A 20873-nucleotide genomic window follows, 5' to 3' on the forward strand; every position below is an offset into this window, starting at 1 on the left:
CGATTTCAATACCAATTTCCTGAAAATTTTTTTCCGGAAATTGGATCCTAAATCCGGAATAATTTTTTCCGGATTTAGGATTTTTTTTTTTCCTAAATTCGGAATAATTTTTTTTGGAATTAGGATTTTTTTTTTTTTTAGGAATTTTTTTTTTCATTTTTCATTTTTTATTTATAATTTATTTATTTATTGTATTGAAGTATTACAAATATTTAATATGTATATGTATATAAGAGGAGGATTCCAATGCCTCATTTTTTTCATACCTCATCATACCTCATATTTTATATTTTCGTTTTCAAACTCCAAATTGTCGATCCGAACCTTTCAATAAAATATTTATACTAAAATATGCATGGAGATGAAATTTTATATTTTTTGGATATTTTTTTATAAAAAAAATGAGTTTTATAAATAAAAAAAATTCCGAATTTTTTTTTTCAGTTTTGAGACTAAAAACAAGAAAAAAAATTCCGGAATTGGATATTGGAAATTTTTTTTCGGTTTTGGATATGAATTTTCAGTAATTGATGCTAAAATCGGGAAAAAAAATTCCGGTTTGGGTACTTTTGAAAATACAGCCCCTGTTTGATTATTTTTTAAAATTTTATTATTTTTTTGGATATAAATAAAAAATCGGCAAAATCTAATAGACATCAACTATTTTACAAATTAATTAAGTTTGTTGCGTGATAATACTATGCCATCTCCCTTTCAAATTAAAGAAAATGATTATACTAACAATAATACTGCCAGTTAGGTAGTGTCAGTATGTGTTCTAATTATACTTTGATCAGTGTTATAAATAACGGTATACGTTTGTCATACAGATAGAATACCGCTAAGCGATTATTCGGAAATAATTAGAAATAATCGGATATAATTAGAAATAATCGGTTGATAATTTAGAAAAATCCGTGACAGTTTGGTCACAGCCAACGACTAATCGGACGATTAATTGACTTAAATGGACGTTTTTTTTCAACATTGCTTATGATAATTGTGGTAGTCCGAAATCATTAATTGCTATTCATTAACTTTTAAATAACTTCTTGAAATTTAATATTTTTAAAATCGAATTTCAACCATTGATATTTTTTTTTATAAATGTAATTGCTATTTATTAAAACGGTGAAATCCCCATAATATGATTGAATGATTGTTTGTAAATAATATCCCCAAACGGAAAAAAAAATTCTGGAAGAGATTTGTTTAAAATCGGCAAAACTTTTCCGGTTTCTAATCAAGAAACCGAAAATATTTTTGCCGATTTGTGTACTTTTGAAAATTCAATTTATGTTTGGTTATTTCTTAAATTTTATTTTTTTAGATATAAATAAAAAAAATCGGAAAGGGATAAATCACGTGCTTTATTTAAACACCACAAAAAGTTGCTTCTAGATCCACCACAATGTTCTCTAAAGAAGCATGATTTCTAATCAAACAATTATTTCCAGCAAATGTTGAGGACTTCTAATCGAACAATTTTATTCCCTGATAAAGTCAAGAACGATGCGCCGGCAGACGGATGGCAGGGGAGGCTCTCTAACTCGGTATTCCCGGCGCCACGTGGCTTCTCATTGGTCACTTCAATTACGAGATTCGGGGCAGTACATGCTGGAATGTCAACGACCTCACCAGTAAACAAAGATTATCATTACCATCTTGCGTTCAAACAACGTATTATCAATTTATTATACATTATTTAGTAACTGTTCATGGTTGTTATTGGTACCAGTAGTCTTCTAAACCATTTCAAAAATGGGTACAACCATAAAAACACAAAGAAGCCTGATGGGTAAAGAGTTTAGACCTACACAAAAACATGAAATGTTATCATAAAGAGTGGTGAAGTGTAAAAAAAGAGAGAAGCAACTGCAGTGAAAAGATAAGATTATAAGATCAGTTCATGCCTCAACCATTTTTTTTCAGGTATAGGAGTAGTCTTTTCTAATTTTATTCGTTTTAATTGAAAACTATCTCTTAATTCTATTAAAAAAGAGCACAATTCCTTCTGTGTCCACTGAAAGCTCGAATTTCCAAAATACAGGATCTAAATACAAGATTGCTCAATCAGAGGGAGAAGGTGCAGGCTAACTATGTCCCTGTCTATGTCATGCTTCCAGTATGTCCACGCAAAACTATTATTTATACTCAGATTTTACAGACCAGGTGCTTTCCTCCATTGTAGTTTTACCTTCCTTGTTTGAGCAGCTTTATGCACTGCTTATATTCCAATGGGGTTATTTGGATTTGCATATCTACCCAATAAATCGTACTATTTGCACCGCTTGATTTGAGAAATGGAAATCCTAGTTCTATTTTCCTGCTGCATTGCCCTGGTAGTAATCTTTTTGCAATTTTTAATAAAAACTAACCAACTTTCTTTAATTTTCTGGTACCTGTGATAAATTTCTCCTACAGTTAGATGTGATCAATACTGAAAACCAACTTGAAAAGCCAGAAGAGTTGAGAAAAAAACTCAAAACCTTAAAAAGTGCTGACGTGGATGGTGTCATGCTTGATGTGTGGTGGGGCATAGTAGAAAACAATGGCCCAAAAATGTATGATTGGAGTGCATACCGACAATTATTTGAAATTGTTAAAGGGGAAGGGCTGAATCTTCAAGCCATTATGTCATTTCACCAATACAGAGGCAACATTGGAGACAATATTTATATCCCCATAGCGAAATGGGTTCGAGAAATTGGGGAATCCAACCCCGATATCTATTACACCAATAAAAAGGGTACCAGGAATGAAGAATGTTTAAGTCTTGGAGTTGATGATCGGCCATTGTTTTCCAGCCGTACAGCGATTCAGGTACATCTGATGCTTCAAACTGTGTACTGGTTCTGGGTTTGTACAAAATAAGTTTGGAAAGATTTATCAGCTTGAGGTTAGGAATACTAGGTTGGTTTTATTACTGGTGTGGCAGATGTACAGAGATTACATGAAGAGCTTCAGAGAGAACATGAAAGACTTGTTAGATGCGGGCTTCATTTCAGATATAGAAGTCGGGTTGGGGCCGGCTGGAGAGATAAGATACCCGTCATACACCCAGAGTCAAGGTTGGGTGTATCCTGGAATTGGAGAATTTCAGGTAAAAAATCAGTTTTCAAATCTCCATATTAACTGTCATTTTTGTATTCTTGATAGAACCTGGTTTTTAGTTGAAGTATCTGTAGTTACTGAAATAGTCATTGATGATGATAGTAGAATAAGTAAACAGATATATAGATTATGAGATGAACAAATAAACATGAAAAGAAATAAGGAGATAATTTACCAAGAAAACCAACCCAACCATAACAAGATCAATTAACTTATGTCAGTGCTATGATAAATATCTACAAGACGATTTCAAAGTGGCAGCAGCCAAGGCAGGCCATCCGGAGTGGGAGCTGCCAGGTGAGGATGCGGGTGATTACAATGATACACCCGAATCCACAAAGTTTTTCAAGACGAACGGCACATACCTCACAGAGGAAGGGAAGTTCTTTCTTGCATGGTACTCTAACAAGCTTATAATTCATGCGGATCGGATCCTTGACGAGGCAAATCAGGTTTTCTTGGGTTGCAAGGTTAAACTTGCTGCTAAGGTTAGTTCAGTAAACTACTAGTTCTTTTCTTGGATTTTTTAGATAAGCAAAATTTTAAGTAGGCAGCCAACACTTTTTCCAGGGAAATAACTAGTGTTTACAAAACTGGCCTCAGAGTTTGATATCAAATCAAAGGTGTTTGTAGAATTTGATGGTGTGATCAGACACAAGTACTTTGATCCTACTTTTTTTCTTTTTTTTTTCAAAAAAAATGGAAATTTTCATTATAAGTTACCATTTGAAAGCACAAAACCAAAAAGAAACTCCAATTGCGATCCATGTAAAAATGACAGAAACACCCCTGGCATCAAGTGTTCTATTTACAAGGAAACCTAGATAAACCGAAAAAAATCAACAAGTTTCAAAAATTATACAAATTTGACTATGATAATTGTGTCAGGTGGCAGGCATCCATTGGTGGTACTTTCATCCAAGCCATGCAGCAGAGCTGACCGCTGGATACTACAACTTAATCAACAGAGATGGGTACAGAACAATAGCGCGCATGCTATCAAGGCATAATGCCATTTTTAATTTCACATGTGTTGAAATGCGAAATTCTGAGCATCCAAAGGAGGCCAAAAGTGGGCCCGAGGAACTTGTCCAGCAGGTACAAAGGAATTGGAACATTCATCTTTTATTAAAATTTGGTGCCAATTCTGATATAGATAGTGTGGATCGGTTCAGTTTGACCCATATTGACTAGCATCAGAAATGGCCTGTGTATTGATACTTTTTTTACCCAAACCTGGAGTACATTTTGATACCGAATGCCAACAGGTATGAACTACCAATGGTAATACCCAGTGTATAACTCTACTGAGGAGTGGAAGAATGTATTTCTACCAGTATATCTGGCAAATAGACCCGACCTGAGAACTTTGAATTGTTAAACTACCTGAGCTCAATTTGAAGTGAAGAACTAGCTTTCAACCAAAACCAAAGACTTCTCTCTCATATTCCAGTAATGGGAAGGATATGGTAGTATCTATTACTGGTTATGGCTGGGAGTGGACTGGTAATATTATGATGGATTTTTTTTTCAAAATATATACTAGCTTTAACAAACAAATTACTCAAATGTTAAGAGAATTAAGATGCTAACATCGCTAATTTATAAATAGGTGTTAAGTGCAGGATGGAGAGAGGGAACTCAGGTGGCATGTGAAAATGCACTTAGCCGGTACGACAGAATTGCATATAACCAGATACTGAAAAATGCACGGCCAAATGGAGTCAACAAGATGGGCCCACCAAAACTGAGGGTTTTTGCCATGACCTATCTCCGGCTGTCAGACAAACTACTAAAAGAAAACAATTTCAGCATTTTTAAATCTTTTGTCAGGGAAATGCATGCTGATCTGGTACTAAACTCTTTTCTAAATATTCCACTTTTTTGTAATATTTTTTTTTACCAAATTACCTTCTCTTCAAAATTCACAGAACTATAATTATTGGCTATTCCTGTTAAGTCCTGGCCTTCACTGTTTTGGTATACAACTGGAGTGGTACTATAAATGGAGAATTTTGGGTCTACACTGAAGCTAATTTACACATCTACCCAAATAAAATTAATCTCTGTAGATTGGTTTTCCATAATGTGAAAAATTTATTCAATAGAATGGTAAAAAAAAATGCATATTTTTTAAAATATGTGAGAATTTAAAGTTTTTTTTTCTACTTCTTATATGAAAATAATTTGTACCATTCTATTGAATAAATTTAAAGTTTTTTTGCAGGATTACTTGCCGAATTCAGATAAATACTTTGTACCAATAGAAACAATGGCAAGATCCAAGCCAGAAATACCCATAGAAGAAATATTAGAGGCAACAAAACCAGAGAAGCCGTACCCATTTGATCTTGAGACTGACATGCCTGTTGGTGGCGACAACTTGTTCGATGTTCTTTTAGCATGGTTTGGAAAAATAAAATCAATGTTTACATGAGATGTGCATATGCAAGTGCTGGTAGGTTATGATGGTCATCAAGTCTAATTAAAATATCAACTTAGGATACAGCTGAGTATTGCTACCTACATATATTTGGTACAAGGTAGATATGAATAAGAATGATCAAATGTAGTTTCCTTTCTGTTTTGTTGTAACTGTTGAATAAGTAGGGTGTAATATATAGATAAAGATATTTTGAATGACATGCATCATGATAGTGAGAATAACATATTCGTTTTACAATTTTTTTTTACTATTGATCAATACCTTACTATACCTAGACCATTAGATCAATATAATGTCAAGAACCAAACAGACATACTGCTAGTACATAATGTAGATAGCTCTTTTGATGAAATTGATGCAGATTGGATAAAAAAGTTATAAACTTGTTGCTTTGATGCAATAACAGTTTCTTTCTCAAAGTGGACTGTTGGGTGTAAATCAAACCTCATCTCAGCTAAAAATATTATAAATTGGAGGTTCATCCTGCAAACATTTAACAACACGAGGAAGTCTCTTTTGCTAAATACTAAAAAATGAGAAACACGGGCATAATAACACATAGCAAGTTCAGTATGAATGCTCAGAGGAAAAAAAAGAAAAGAAAGCCAATACCAAAAAAAATCCTTATATTATTCTCTAATGCTTCGGTTAAAATTAAAACAAACAATTCTGCTACCTTATTTTATATATACCCTCAAAGAACCTTCCTACCAAGATTGCGAACACTTAGCAGCAAAACATTATCAATAACTGGCCCACATAGGGACCCGTCAAACTTCATGTGGTAGTTATTGCTAAGGAAGACAACACGGGTTCTATTTCCGGTGGCCACGAACTGGAAACCGGCCTTCTTATGCCCGCCTATGCCATTTGACTCATATGGCACATCCACCATTCCTCGATCTGCATAGGCCTCAACCATCATTGAACCGATGCAACCATCAGCTGCATCACCAACTGAGAACGTCAGAGAGTATGTTTTCCCTGGAATAGTCCGAACAACCTGTGTGCATTCAGTATCAATACCAGTTACCTTTTTTTTTTCTTTGTGAATTCCTTTGCATTGGAATTTGAGTGAGGCTATAGTACTATGCATGGCACACTTTGGTCCGTACTATGAATGCATATCTCTATTTTTCAAGTCCAAACAGTCGATTCAAACCGCTCAACATGATCTCCATTTGAAAATGAGATCAGGCTTAACTAACTTCCAAAAAAATTGATAGAATTTGAATGTAAACCTATCTGGGCCAGGTGCCCCATTTGGTTCAAAGGCAAACACTGCTATTTTAAGTTCAGCTTCTGTATATGGTTGATCTAATTCCCATTGTTCTAGATGTGTAAGTTTATCGGTATCATCCCAAAAATCAGGACTTAAGCTACCATATTTAATACCTGGGGATCTTAGTAAGTCTTTGTAATATGCAACTGTGTTTCCTAATGTCTGACCTATTGTTTGTAATAGTACCTTCTATTTCTAAACTATTTATATGATTCTTCTTAGATCTGTGTAGCTATAGTGTGAAAGTACTTGGTATTAGCATTCCCACCCTCCAACCAAAGTTGTCTAGACCGTAATCTCCACTGTTCTTCCTCCTCTTTTAACAGTTCATCTAACCTACAGTTGGAAGAGCACATTTCTTTATGTGTCCACTGCAAAGCTTGAATTTCCAAAATACAGGATCTAAATACAAGATTGCTCAATCAGAGAGAGAATGTGCGGGCTAACTGTGTCCCTGTCTATGTCATGCTTCCAGTATGTTTCTTTTCTACAGTAATTTTTTTTATCTATGTCCACGCACATATAGGCGGACTCAAATGGAGTCAGGAGTTAAGTATGGTTAACTTAAGCAGTAAGCAGGTTTTGGTCGGTACTAGGCAAATGGGTTTTGTGATATGGATGAAACTAAATGATGAAGTCACTAAAATTAATGTTTCTCAAAATAACTGTTATTAGGCCTGAATACAAATTACATCACAATTTTGGTAATATATACTTAATTCAAATTCTATCATTTTCCCCTCGCTTAATCACTTTACAATGGTTAATTTATGCGGTTGGATTCAAAATGATGCAAAAATAAGTATTTAATTTATGGTTGGAAAACCAAGTGTGCTACTGCCTACTGACTGCTGCTAGAGTGGGAAAAATGGCACGGCAGAGCCAGTTCTGTCATGGAATGGCACATTTACGGCATGAAAAAAACAGCACAACACGTGTGTCGATTACGTGCTGTGACTTGCGTGTCCCGTGCTGTGACCATTCGCATACCGTGACCATCTTTAGAAATTTGATACGGCACGACACGACATGCAAAATATTTAGTCACAACACGGCACAACACATAGTCACACGAGTCACGTGTAATTTGGACCGTTTAAATCTTGATCAAATGATAAATCTTAAATAAACTAATCTAAATTATGATTAAATGGTCACGCGAGTCACGTTTGGTCAAGGCACGGCGTGACTCACGTAGCATGATCATTCGCATGCCGTGACCACCCCTTGACATTTTAATCACAGCACAACACGACACGTGAAAAATTAATTTGATCACGGCATGACACGGCACGAGACCAAAGTCACGACGTATTACTCACGGCACGACACGACATGTTTTTTCCACTTTAACTACAGTTATAGCCTCTTGTCGGATCCTGGTATGGAACTTCTAAAGCGGGCTAATTAACACACACGCCTAATATGAATCCTTAATGATTCGTACAGATCAAGTGCACATACTGCACAAATTAAATAGCTCCGAACATATATTAAACTAAAATTTAGTTTACATACGATCAAGTGCACATACAACACAAATTAAACAGCTCCAAATTCATCAAACTGATCCAATTCCCAGCTTTTGATGTTCCTTTGCATCTATCCCTTCAAACAGTAAAAGCTGAGTCAATAATTAGTATGTTTGATTTTTTTTTCTTTTACCTCCATATTTGCAATTTGTACCAGGAAACAAATGAATTATTTATTTGATTGTAAAAATACATTATGTTATGTATCATATTGATTGTATAGTTTAAAAAAAATGTTCCCGGCTTTTTCGTATCCATTGAATGATTCAATAAAAATAGACTATATACGTTCCGCTAAAATAATATTTGTACATATGATTTGAAGCGCTTTGTAAGTCTTGAAAGAGATATTTTGAATTTCTAATTCTAAATAAGCTCTCACACATGGATATACATTATTTAGCCCGATTTTTTTTAAAATATCCATTAAAAAATTAATTTAATAAAAATAACCGGATCTGAACTGAAATTTTAAAACTATCCAAATCGCGGATTTTTTTCGCGACCCAGAATTTTTATTCCGGGCCGGGAAAAAAATTCGCGCCCCGAAAAAAAAAATAAATTATTTTTTATTCCGAGCGCGGATTTTTTCCGCGGCCCGGATTTTTTATTATTATTTTTTTTTTTAGAGTTTGGAGAAAAAAAATATTGTTTTTTTGGCCCAACTTTGCACCTCTGGTTAACATATCAAAACACCTTCAAAAATCATGAAAATTTACCAACATGCATTCTTGACTTCATAGAATAATACTATGAAGTTTCATACAAAATCTCAAAACAGATCGTGAGATATCGGCTCTCAAAATTGCCCGAACTGCTAAAGGAGTGCTTCATAATTTTTTAAGGTGTTTTGATATGTTAATCAGAGGTGCAAATTTGGGCTCAGAAGCACTCCTTCAGCAGTTCAGACAATTTTTGAGAGCCGATATCTCACGATCTGTTTTGAGATTTTGTATGAAACTATACATTCTTGTTTTATGAAGTCAAGAATGCATGTCGGTAAATTTTCATGATTTTTGAAAGTCTTTTGATATGTTAATCAAAGGTGCAAAGTTGGGCTCAGAAGCACTCCTTCAGCAGTTCGGGCAATTTTTGAGAGCCGATATCTCACGATCTGTTTTGAGATTTTGTATGAAACTTCACAGTCTTATTTTATGATGTCAAGAATGCATAATGGTAATTTTTTATAATTTTTGAAGGTGTTTTGATATGTTAACCAGAGGTGCAAAGTTGGGCCAAAAAAACAATATTTTTTTCTCCAAACTCTAAAAAAAAAAAAATCCACGCTCAAATAAAAAATTTTAAAAAAAATTTTTCGGGGCGCGAATTTTTTCCTCGGCCCGGAATAAAAATTATGGGTCGCGGAAAAAATCCACAATTTGGGTAGTTTTAAAATTTCAGTTCCGATCTGGTTATTTTTATTAAATTAATTTTTTTAATGGGTATTTTAAAAAAAATCGGTTATTTCCACTATTTGAGAATTTAAGACAGTGTCGATTCTGTCCATTTTCTTAATTAAGAATTTAAGACGGTGTAGAATGTGTCCACTATTTGATTTTAAATTTGACTTCTACAAAAATGCTACCACATTTCAATTGAACGCAAAAATTTGACTTCTACCACATTATTTAGCGGGAGCGCTGTATATATTAATATGGACTCATTTTTTGTTTTTTTGTTTGAAGAATTGGCAGAGGCTGCCAATAAATTTTATTGATAATAAAAAGAAACACACACTTCATTTACTCGGGGACTTAGTTATATTTACAAATATATGGACTCATTTTTAGTGGGGTCCCTGGTGCGACTGGATTAGTTGGATTAATCGAATTTAATTTGCATGCTATTTTATTTTTATCTCAAAACACAGCTTACTTTTAACCATTTATCAATCAACTGAACTCAATTTTAACATTTAGAAATTAATTACATAGTTGCGCTTGGGTGCAAAATGTTGGCCGGCTTGTAATTCTCAATTGAAGTATCGACTTTTGAATTTTAAATGATTCTCGTTCATTATAATATGGATGTCAAAATTTAATAAAAAACGGAATTTCATATTTTTTTTTATTTCTTAAGTATTTGACAGAACAATAGTTGTTTCGCATAATAGAGTAAAGCATTAATAATAATAAATTTTAGTTTTCAGCAAAATATGGTAAGAAATTTTTTTTTTTCAAATCAGCTGTTCAGATTTTGAAAATTGAGTTTTTATCCAAAAACTGATGGATAAGTGCTTTGTAAAGGACTATGCCGCAACTCTTATTAGCAAATTGTGATTTTTATCTAAATTGACATGCAAACTTTGAACCATAATGTACACAAACTGGAATGCAAATTTGGATTTATTTTTATTTTTATTTTATTTTTGCAAAAGAATCACTTCCTAATTCCTATAAAAGGGATAAATCACATGCTTTATTTTAACACCACAAAAAGTTGCTTCTAGATCCACCACTAGTTTGCTTGTGGCTCTCAATGTATACATAACAAAGTTCTCTAAAGAAGCATGATTTCTAATCAAACAATTATTTCCAGCAAATGTTGAGGACTTCATTTGTAAAATATGTTGGTACACAAAAAACAATTTTATTCCCTCATAAAGTCAAGAACGATGCGCCGGCAAATAGATGGCAGGGGAGGCTCTCTAACTTGGCATTACCGGCGCCACGTGGCAGTTTCTCATTGGTTACTTCAATTAGGAGATTCGGGGCAGTACATGCTGTAATGTCCACGACCACACCGGTAAGCAAAGATCGATGATCATTACCATATATCTTGCGTTAATGTATTATCAATTTATTATAGATTATTTAGTAACTGTTCATGGTTGTTATTGGTACCAGTAGTCTTCTAAACCATTTGGAAAATGGGTACAACCATAAAAACACAAAGAAGCGTGATGGGTAAAGAGTTTAGACCTACACAAAAACATGAAATGTTATCATAAAGAGTGGTGAAGTGTAAAAAAAGAGAGAAGCAACTGCAGCGAAAAGATAAGATCATAAGATCAGTTTATGCCTCAACCATTTTTTTCTGGTATAGGAGTAGCCTGTTCTAATTTTATTTGTTTTAAATGAAAACTATCTCTTAATTCTATTAAACAAGAGCACAGTTCCTTCTGTGTCCACTGAAAGCTCGAATTTCCAAAATACAGGATCTAAATGCAAGATTGCTCAATCAGTGGGAGAAGGTGCAAGCTAACTATGTCCCTGTTTATGTCATGCTTCCAGTATGTTTCTTTTTTACAGTAAAATTTTTCATCTATCTCCAGGCAAAACTATTATTTATACTTAGATTTTACAGGCCAGGTGCTTTCCTCCATTGTAGTTTTACCTCCCATGCTTGAGCAGCTTTATGCATTGCTTATATTCCAATGGGGTTATTTGAATTTGCATATCTACCCAAGAAATCATACTATTTGCACTGCTTGATTTGAGAAATGGAAATCCTAGTACTATTTTCCTGCATTGCCCTGATATTAATCTTTTTGCAATTTTTAACAAAAACTAACCAACTTCCTTTAATTTTCTGGTACCTGTAATAAATTTCTCCTGCAGTTAGATGTGATCAGTACTGAAAACCAATTTGAAAAGCCAGAAGAGTTGAGAAAAAATCTCAAAACCTTAAAAAGTGCTGACGTGGATGGTGTCATGCTCGATGTGTGGTGGGGCATAGTAGAAAACAATGGCCCAAAAATGTATGATTGGAGTGCATACCGACAATTATTTGAAATTGTTAAAGAGGAAGGGCTGAATCTTCAAGCTATTATGTCATTTCACCAATGCGGAGGCAACATTGGAGACAATATTTATATCCCCATACCGAAATGGGTTCGAGAAATTGGGGAATCCAACCCCGATATCTATTACACCAATAAAAAGGGTACCAGGAATGAAGAATATTTAACTCTTGGAGTTGATGATCAGCCATTGTTTTTTGGCCGTACTGCTATTCAGGTACATCTGATGCTACAAACTGTGTACTGGTTCTGGGTTTGTACAAAATAAGTTTGGAAAGATTTATCAGCTTGAGGTTTGGAATACTAGGTTGGTTTTATTATTGGGTGTGGCAGATGTACAGAGATTACATGAAGAGCTTCAGAGAGAACATGAACGACTTGTTAGATGCGGGCCTCCTTTCAGATATAGAGGTCGGGTTGGGGCCGGCTGGAGAGATAAGATACCCGTCATACACACAGAGTCAAGGTTGGGTGTATCCTGGAATTGGAGAATTTCAGGTAAAAAAACAGTTTTCAAATCTCCATATTAACTGTCATTTTTTTATTCTTGATTGAACCTGGTTTTTAGTTGAAGTATCTGTAGTTACTGAAATAATCACTGATGATGATAGTACAGCAAGTAAACAGATATAGAGATTATGAGATGAACTAATAAACAACTAAGCAAACACTAATAAATACGAAAATAAGTAAGGAGATAATTTACCAAGAAAACCAACCCAACCATAACAAGATCAATTAACTTATGTCAGTGCTATGATAAATATCTACAAGACGATTTCAAGGTGGCAGCAGCCAAGGCGGGCCATCCGGAGTGGGAACTGCCAGGTGAGGATGCGGGTGATTACAATGATACACCCGAATCCACAAAGTTTTTCAAGACGAACGGCACATACCTCACAGAGGAAGGGAAGTTCTTTCTTACATGGTACTCTAACAAGCTTATAATTCATGCGGATCGGATCCTTGACGAGGCAAATCAGGTTTTCTTGGGTTGCAAGGTTAAACTTGCTGCTAAGGTTAGTACAGTAAACTACTAGTTCTTTTCTTAAATTTTTTAGATAAAGCAAAATTTTAAATAGGCAGCCAACACTTTTTCCAGGGAAATAACTAGTTTTTACAAAACTGGCCTCAGAGTTTGATATCAAATCAAAGGTGTTTGTAGAATTTGATGGTGTGATCAGACACAAGTACTTTGATCCTACTTTTTTTTTTTTTTTTAAATGGAAATTTTCATTATAAGTTACCATTTGAAAGCACAAAACAAAAAAGAAACTCCAATTGTGATGCATGTAAAAATGACAGAAACACCCCTGGCATCAATTGTGCTATTTACAAGGAAACCTAGATAAACCGAAAAAAATCAACAAGTTTCAAAAATTATACAAATTTGACCATGATAATTGTGTCAGGTGGCAGGCATCCATTGGTGGTACTTTCATCCAAGCCATGCAGCAGAGCTGACCGCTGGATACTACAACTTAACCAACAGAGATGGGTACAGAACAATAGCGCGCATGCTATCAAGGCATAATGCCATTTTTAATTTCACATGTGTTGAAATGCGAAATTCTGAGCATCCAAAGGAGGCCAAAAGTGGGCCCGAGGAACTTGTCCAGCAGGTATGAAGGAATTGGAACATTCATCTTTTAAAATTTGGTGCCAATTCTGATATAGATAGTGTGGATCGGTTCAGTTTGACCCATATTGACTAGCATCAGAAATGGCCTATGTGTATTGAAACTTGTTTTACCCAAACCTGGAGTACATTTTGATACTGAATTCCAACAGGTATGAACTACCAATGGTAATACCCAGTGTATAACTCTACTGGGGAGTGGAAGAAAGTACTTCTACCAGTATATCTGGCAAATAGACCCGACCTGAGAACTTTGAATTGTTAAACTACCTGAGCTCAATTTGAAGTGAAGAACTAGCTTTCAACCAAAACCAAAGACTTCTCTCTCATATTCCAGTAATGGGAAGGATATGGTAGTATTTACTACTGGTTACGGCTGGGAGTGGACTGGTAATATTATGATGGATTTTTTTTTCAAAATATATACTAGCTTTAACAAACAAATTACTCAAATATTAATAGAATTAAGATGCTAACTTCGCTAATTTATATATAGGTGCTAAGTGCAGGATGGAGAGAGGGAACTCAGGTGGCATGTGAAAATGCACTTAGCCGGTACGACAGAATTGCATATAACCAGATACTGAAAAATGCACGGCCAAATGGAATCAACAAGATGGGCCCACCAAAACTGAGGGTTTTTGCCATGACCTATCTCCGGCTGTCAGACAAACTACTCAAAGAAAACAATTTCAGCATTTTTAAATCTTTTGTCAGGGAAATGCATGCTGATCTGGTACTAAACTCTTTTCTAAATATTCCACTTTTTTGTAATAATTTTTTTACCAAATTACCTTCTCTCTTCAAAATTCACAGAACTATAATTATTGGCTATTCCTGTTAAGTCCTGGCCTTCGCTGTTTTGGTATACAACTGGAGTGGTACTATAAATGGAGAATTTTGGGTCTACACTGAAGCTAATTTACACATCTACCCAAATAAAATTAATCTCTGTAGATTGGTTTTCCATAATGTGAAAAATTTATTCAATAGAATGGTAAAAAAAAATGCAATTTTTTGAAAATATGTCAGAATTTAAAGTTTTTTTTCTACTTCTTATATTAAAATAATTTTGCAGGATTACTTGCCGAATTCAGATAAATACTTTGTACCAATAGAAACAATGGCAAGATCCAAGCCAGAAATACCCATAGAAGAAATACTAGAGGCAACAAAACCGGAGAAGCCTTACCCATTTGATCTTGAGACTGATATGCCTGTTGGTGGCGACAACTTGTTCGATGTTCTTTTAGCATGGTTTGGAAAAATAAAATCAATGTTTACATGAGATGTGCATATGCAAGTACTGGTTGGTTATGATGGTCATCAAGTCTAATTAAAATATCAACTTAGGATACACCTGAGTATTGCTGCCTACATATATTTGGTACAAGGTAGATATGAATAAGAATGATCAAATGTAGTTTCCTTTCTGTTTTGTTGTAACTGTTGAATAAGTAGGGTGTAATATATAGATAAAGATATTTTGAATGACATTCATCATGATAGTGAGAATAACATATTCGTTTTACAATTTTTTTTTTACTATTGATCAATACCTTACTATACCTAGACCATTAGATCAATATAATGTCAAGAACCAAACAGACATACTGCTAGTACATAATGTAGATAGCTCTTTTGATGAAATTGATGCAGATTGGTTAAAAAAGTTATAAACTTGTAGGTTTGATGCAATAACAGTTTCTTTCTCAAAGTGGACTGTTGGGTGTAAATCAAACCTCATCTCAGCTGAAAATATCACAAACTTGAGGTTCATCCTGCAAACATTTAACAACACAAGGAAGTCTCTTTTGCTAAATACTAAAAAATGAGCATGGGTATAATAACACATAGCAAGTTCAGTATGAATGCTCAGAGAAAAAAAAAAAGCCAATACCAAAAAAACCCGTTATATTATGCTCTAATGCTTTGGTTAAAATTAAAACAAACAGTTCTGCCACCTTATTCTATATATACCCTCAAAGAAGCTTCCTACCAGGATTGCGAACACTTAGCAGCAAAACATCATCAATAACTGGCCCACATAGGGACCCGTCAAACTTCATGTGGTAGTTATTGCTAAGGAAGACAACACGGGTTCTATTTCCAGTGGCCACGAACTGTAAACCGGCCTTCTTATGCCCGCCTATGCCATTTGACTCATATGGCACATCCACCATTCCTCGATCTGCATAGGCCTCAACCATCATTGAACCGATGCAACCATCAGCTGCATCACTAACCGAGAATGTCAGAGAGTATGTTTTCCCCAGAATAGTCCGAACAACCTGTGTGCATTCAGTATCAGTACCAGTTACCTTTTTTTCTTCTTTGTGAATTCCTTTGCATTGGAATTTCAGTGAGGCTATAGTACTATGCATGGCACACTTTGGTCCGTACTATGGATGCATATCTCTATTTTCAAAGTCCAAACAATTGATTCAAACCGCTCAACATGATCTCCATTTGGAAGTGTGCTTAGAGGCCAAATTTTACATTTTCTAGAAATTTTTTAATATTTTTTAGATAGGTAGAAAATCACTATTTTTTCATGATCCAAATTCTTTAGATCAAGTGATTTTGTACCTATCTAAACAAATAGTGTAAAAAATAAACTATAAAATGTAAAATTTGGTGTCCAAGTACATTTTCATATGAAGATCGCGATGAATTGGATTGACTATTTGAACTTTGAAAATGAAGATATGGATCCATAGTACGGACCAAAGTGCGCTATGCATAGTACTATAGCCTCACTCTTGGAATTAATAGAACAATTGAGACTTAGTTGCATGAAAAAAGACCAATAAACTGATAAAGCCTAAATTGCTCATGTTCTGAAATCTGAAATTGCTATTAATTAGGTGAAAAACCATTTAAGACTGCAAGCTGAAATGACAACCTTCGTATTTATACTGTTTATTTAAGAGGCCATTAAACTTTACAAACCTGTGCCAATGCACTCTCTCTTCCGGCAACAAGCTCAACCGCACGCTTCCCATGGGGCACTGAGTAGTGGTTAGAGTCAATGAACTTTACCGCCTTAAGTGATTCCACCATCCATGCCGGCAGTGGTGAGTGATCATCCTCAATTATTGGCGGGATCAGCACCCCCCATGAGGTGTTTGCAACTAGATAAGGACCCTCCTCGAAATCACCATTTTTCACCACATTATCTGTAATGATTGCATCAGTAAATTATTCCAGTACAAAACAAGGGACATACTAAAACTAGACTGTGAGTTGCCAGCAGTATATAGAAGTCCTTGGGAACAAACTAATTTTGAGTCAACTGTTCTACTCCTTTGTCTTTTACATGTTTTAGGTTCTTCATAATTGGTTTTGTTCAATTAAAATTGGGAAAGAAAATATACCAAAAGCTGCCATGCACTGATCAATTAGGAGAAAAAACAAGAAGTTTTAAACCTTTTGCAAGAGTTATTGATAAAACATAGATTAAGAAATGAAGCATGCATGAGACATCATGATGGTTACATTTGGTCAGGCGGGGCGGGTTGAGAGTCTGGATCGCAACCGAGTCAATAATGGGCCCACATGCAGGGTCATCGTCCATCCCAGGGTTATGGATCACAAGTTCAACCTCGGAGCGCTTTGCCTGGAAGCCCCATGCATACAAATCCCACCCATTGCTGCTGTATATTGTTTGCATTGGCACTGTGCCCGACTCAGGTGAGACCGAAACATTCAGTTTCTCGGATTGTGCGCAGGTACGAGCAGCACTGAAACTGATTGCATAATAGTTTCCCCTCGACACCTATTCATAATATTAGGTATGATTAATCCAATATAAAGTTTCATGAGTTCTTGGCTCATAAATATATTAACACCGAGATCCCAATTTCAGACCCCATCCCCTATTATTACTAATTCCCTCACTAATATCCTTGCACTAACTTTGTGCAACATTAAAAAGCAAATAAATATACCTTGTTAGATATGATTGATAAATACTTTGGAAATCAGTAAGCTGGAGGTGGGACATTATTACAAACAATATTTAGCATCGGCTTAAACTTTGTAAAGGAAATCATCAATTAACAACCTACATTCAACCATTGTTTTATTGAGGCCTCGTTTCCTAGACGAACTGCATAGGTGCCCTCTGGGATGACAAGGAGCAAGTCGCCCTGCTTATGGCCGGATTCGATGTACTCCACAAATCCTGAGATCTTCCAATGAGGCAATGCAAATGTGTTGACCAACTCAGTACCGTTCAGGTCGGTCGGCTTGGGGACTTGCTCAAAGTTGCCATTGGGTAATAAGCCTGCATTAGAATTTCATAGCAAGAATTAGGACCTAAGTTTGTTTCACTTAGATGCATGTTGAGTTTCAGAAACAAATCCATAACATTGAATTGATGTGCCACATACCAGTACCTAGCAATAATTTGAATATGAAGTGAAGAGATAAGTTAAAAGGAAAAAAAAATGGTTTATTTCTCCACACCATCCAAACCTTTCTGTTGGGAAAAATGAACTATCCCTTGTCCCCCGCATGAAACATGAAATTCCAATATCAGATAATAACCAATAAACCCTTGATGTTTGTATGTTTCTGTAAAATATTATTGTTCAAAGTATATATTTTTACTTAAATTTGTACAACAAACCTAAACCCAAAAAAAAAAAAAAAAATGTTTGTATGTATTTAATTATTTTTTATTCCATCCTAGCAATTTAGTACTGGATGTTGTACTTTACAAGTTCCAGAGATAAGGTAGCAGATATGGTACTGTACTAAAAGCATCAACAGATGATCTCATTCCAGAAAAGCTTCTAGATCTTACATTTTGTTAGGTCCGAATATCCAACGAAAATTTCTCTCGAGCAATTGATCAAACACAATGTATGCACACCATAAAATAGACCGAGATGCCAACCCACAATTTTATAAACCTTGAACGCATGTACCCCAACAAAAGAACAAAGCTTCCACCATCCAATCCCACCATGGAGGGTTCCCCATGCAACCTGTACCATAAATTACCCCTGTGCACGGCCATCTCTACATCTTATGACCACCCAAAAACCACCGTATAGTACTCCCCAAAGAAATGCGAGAGGCAGTCGCAGAGAAGACGCTAAAATGATAAAGCCCACTAAATACAGTAATACTATACTGGGCCTTAGTAATACACTGTGATTCAATGGGCTATATTATACTGGGCCTTCAGGAATATTTTTCCGATTCTTTTTTTGAGGGAAAAGCCCGTAGGCGATTTTTCCGAATCCTGTCCTTGCTGCACCACTCCCTTAAATCAATCATTTTGTAACCTCATTTATTGTATTGTTCTTAGCAAACCTCGAAGCAATCAGAAAGATTCTTTGCTTTGTCGAGAAAACAAATGGAGACATTATTGCTGACATTAATAACTTGTAGGATGCTAAGCTACTGAAAAATGAATCCTCCTTTATTTATTTATATAATATGAAGGGGATAATTGTAATTCAGATATTTATTACATGAAGTTGCCTTTTTTTCTTTAAATGAAGGTTTAAAAAGAGTCAAATGGTATTTCAATTATCGATTATTTTCAAAGATAATCTACCGAATCTCAATGCTTGTGCAGGCGCCAAAGCCAAATAATTGAGAATTTAAATATTTTAAGCATTTAATTTTTTTAAACTAATTAAGGCCAGTTGACTTGGATTATGATTGTTCAGATGTCAGAGCAAGATCTAATCTACAAATCTTCAAATTTAACTAAAAAGCAAGTATTTCTTCAAATTAAACAAATCTTTAACGAGCAATGCACGACAGAGGTACCATGTGTTAATGGAGGATTAGAAAATGCAAATACAATTCCATTCTTTAAAATTCAAATAAAATCACAGTAGTTGGATCAGAAATCTATCTGTCAACACATTTTGACCACCTTGTATCATGATCTATAATACATCATATCTCGCTAAATATTTGACAGAGCAGTAATATATACTTGGTTTAAATCACTTATTTTGTGAAATTGTTGACAAAGCCCGTGAATAATTATCAGCATCTTGTGGGGATGCAAAAAATAAATATCACGAAAGTAAATATATTGTGCACCTTTTTTCTTGTAACTTTTGATTTTTTTTTTTGAATGAAAATTATAGTAGGCATTTTGCTTACTACAATAAAAAAATAATAATAGAAGACATGTTGCCTTATTGAAAAATATAGAATGGTGCCAGCTTCATATATATATATATATATATATATATGCGACACAAAATATTAGCAACATGGGAAAAAAAAGAAAGAAGAGAAACAAAGCATACCGTCCTTAACAGCAAATGAAGTTGGAAAAGCAGCACATATTAGCATGAAAAAGGCACCATAGTGCAGCATTGATATATTGCTTTGTCTGAATGAGCAATGCAATTGATAGAGGCAAAGGTGCAAACACAAATGACAAATGTGGGATTAACAAGACGTAAGCCAATTTATATAACGAAGGAAGTAGAAAGAGAAGCTTGTACAAGGAGTTGACTGGCTAGCAAATCAATGACACTCAAACCGTGGGAGACACAAAATGTGCAATAAATCAAACTGAATCAGACCAAATGGATCTTGATTGAATAATTGCATAAGAAAGCACATGGGATAGATACTTCCTGTTGTTAACATTAAATTGATTATGAAAAATAGCTAGATTACTAGTAATAAATGATTTACACAGGTTAAAATTTTTGGATCAAACCTTCACTAGGAAGAACCCAAACCATCAGTCAAAGCTGATATCTGTACGCGAGTTGGATCTGAAAGAGTTTAAAATAAAATAATGAAAACCCTCCTGATTAAACCCCAGCATACAAACCCCAAAAATACCTAGACTGAATGAACTATGATCCAAAACAACACCAGAGAATGACTGGAGTGGAGGTGCATGGTGTCCAAATGGTAATATTCTCTAATCCAAAATTACCCAGAACTTTAACGACTTATATCTCAGATACTCAGTGAAACAGCCTCGTTGTCTTAATCAGACCTACCAGATTAAGCTGAGGCATCAGTAACCAGTATTTGGACTTTAGTCGAGAGCCCTCTATAATCCAAACATGACAAACCAAATGCCAAATTAAGTTAATTTAAAATCCGCATTCATTCACATC

At 34.9% G+C, this 20873-nt stretch overlaps 2 protein-coding genes across 14 annotated transcripts; one reads left to right on the top strand and one right to left on the bottom strand.

The window, feature by feature from the left end:
* The first annotated feature begins 1398 nt into the window (after positions 1-1398).
* On the top strand, positions 1399-15289 carry LOC144562871 (beta-amylase-like). Of its 6 annotated transcripts, XM_078312186.1 has the most exons (9): positions 1438-1640; positions 2051-2081; positions 11566-11606; positions 11935-12333; positions 12450-12614; positions 12869-13135; positions 13529-13738; positions 14252-14491; positions 14834-15289. In XM_078312186.1, the coding sequence occupies exons 1-9, from the start codon at positions 1461-1463 to the stop codon at positions 15041-15043; spliced, it is 1743 nt and encodes a 580-aa protein (XP_078168312.1). In that variant the 5' UTR covers positions 1438-1460; the 3' UTR covers positions 15044-15289. The 6 variants fall into 6 exon arrangements, with proteins under 6 accessions (XP_078168311.1, XP_078168313.1, XP_078168312.1 ...); XM_078312185.1 differs by lacking the exons at positions 11566-11606; positions 11935-12333; positions 12450-12614; ... (2 more) ...; positions 14252-14491; positions 14834-15289 and adding exons at positions 2425-2823; positions 2939-3103; positions 3336-3602; ... (1 more) ...; positions 4727-4966; positions 5342-5797 and having other exon boundaries at positions 1399-1640; positions 2051-2125; XM_078312187.1 differs by lacking the exons at positions 11566-11606; positions 11935-12333; positions 12450-12614; ... (2 more) ...; positions 14252-14491; positions 14834-15289 and adding exons at positions 2425-2823; positions 2939-3103; positions 3336-3602; ... (1 more) ...; positions 4727-4966; positions 5331-5516 and having other exon boundaries at positions 1419-1640; positions 2051-2125.
* LOC144562872 (BIIDXI-like protein At5g11420) lies at positions 5882-20251 on the bottom strand. 8 transcript variants are annotated; one of them, XM_078312196.1, is made up of 5 exons: positions 20040-20251; positions 17826-18043; positions 17254-17533; positions 16708-16934; positions 5882-6563 (listed from the first exon to the last, which is right to left on the bottom strand). In XM_078312196.1, the coding sequence occupies exons 1-5, from the start codon at positions 20107-20109 to the stop codon at positions 6255-6257; spliced, it is 1104 nt and encodes a 367-aa protein (XP_078168322.1). In that variant the 5' UTR covers positions 20110-20251; the 3' UTR covers positions 5882-6254. The 8 variants fall into 8 exon arrangements, with proteins under 8 accessions (XP_078168322.1, XP_078168318.1, XP_078168321.1 ...); XM_078312192.1 differs by lacking the exon at positions 20040-20251 and adding an exon at positions 18566-18803; XM_078312195.1 differs by lacking the exon at positions 5882-6563 and adding an exon at positions 15546-16046.
* Between the last annotated feature and the right edge of the window lie 622 nt (positions 20252-20873).

The sequence above is a fragment of the Carex rostrata genome, chromosome 12 (assembly GCF_964058835.1).
Source record: "Carex rostrata chromosome 12, lpCarRost1.2, whole genome shotgun sequence".
Classification (NCBI taxonomy): Eukaryota; Viridiplantae; Streptophyta; class Magnoliopsida; order Poales; family Cyperaceae; genus Carex; species Carex rostrata.

Bases quoted from the DNA above. Each gene is read 5' to 3' on its own strand.
- LOC144562871 (XM_078312188.1), top strand. From the start codon at position 10,916: ATGTTGAGGACTTCATTTGTAAAATATGTTGGTACACAAAAAACAATT. The intron at 11,120-11,531 runs GTAAGCAAAGAT...TCCAAAATACAG, and splicing joins TAATGTCCACGACCACACCG to GATCTAAATGCAAGATTGCT. The intron at 12,615-12,868 runs GTAAAAAAACAG...AACTTATGTCAG, and splicing joins CTGGAATTGGAGAATTTCAG to TGCTATGATAAATATCTACA.
- LOC144562872 (XM_078312192.1), bottom strand. From the start codon at position 18,758: ATGGTACAGGTTGCATGGGGAACCCTCCATGGTGGGATTGGATGGTGG. The intron at 17,534-17,825 runs GTAGGTTGTTAA...TATTATGAATAG, and splicing joins CAATAAAACAATGGTTGAAT to GTGTCGAGGGGAAACTATTA. The intron at 16,935-17,253 runs GTAACCATCATG...CAATCATTACAG, and splicing joins CCCGCCCCGCCTGACCAAAT to ATAATGTGGTGAAAAATGGT.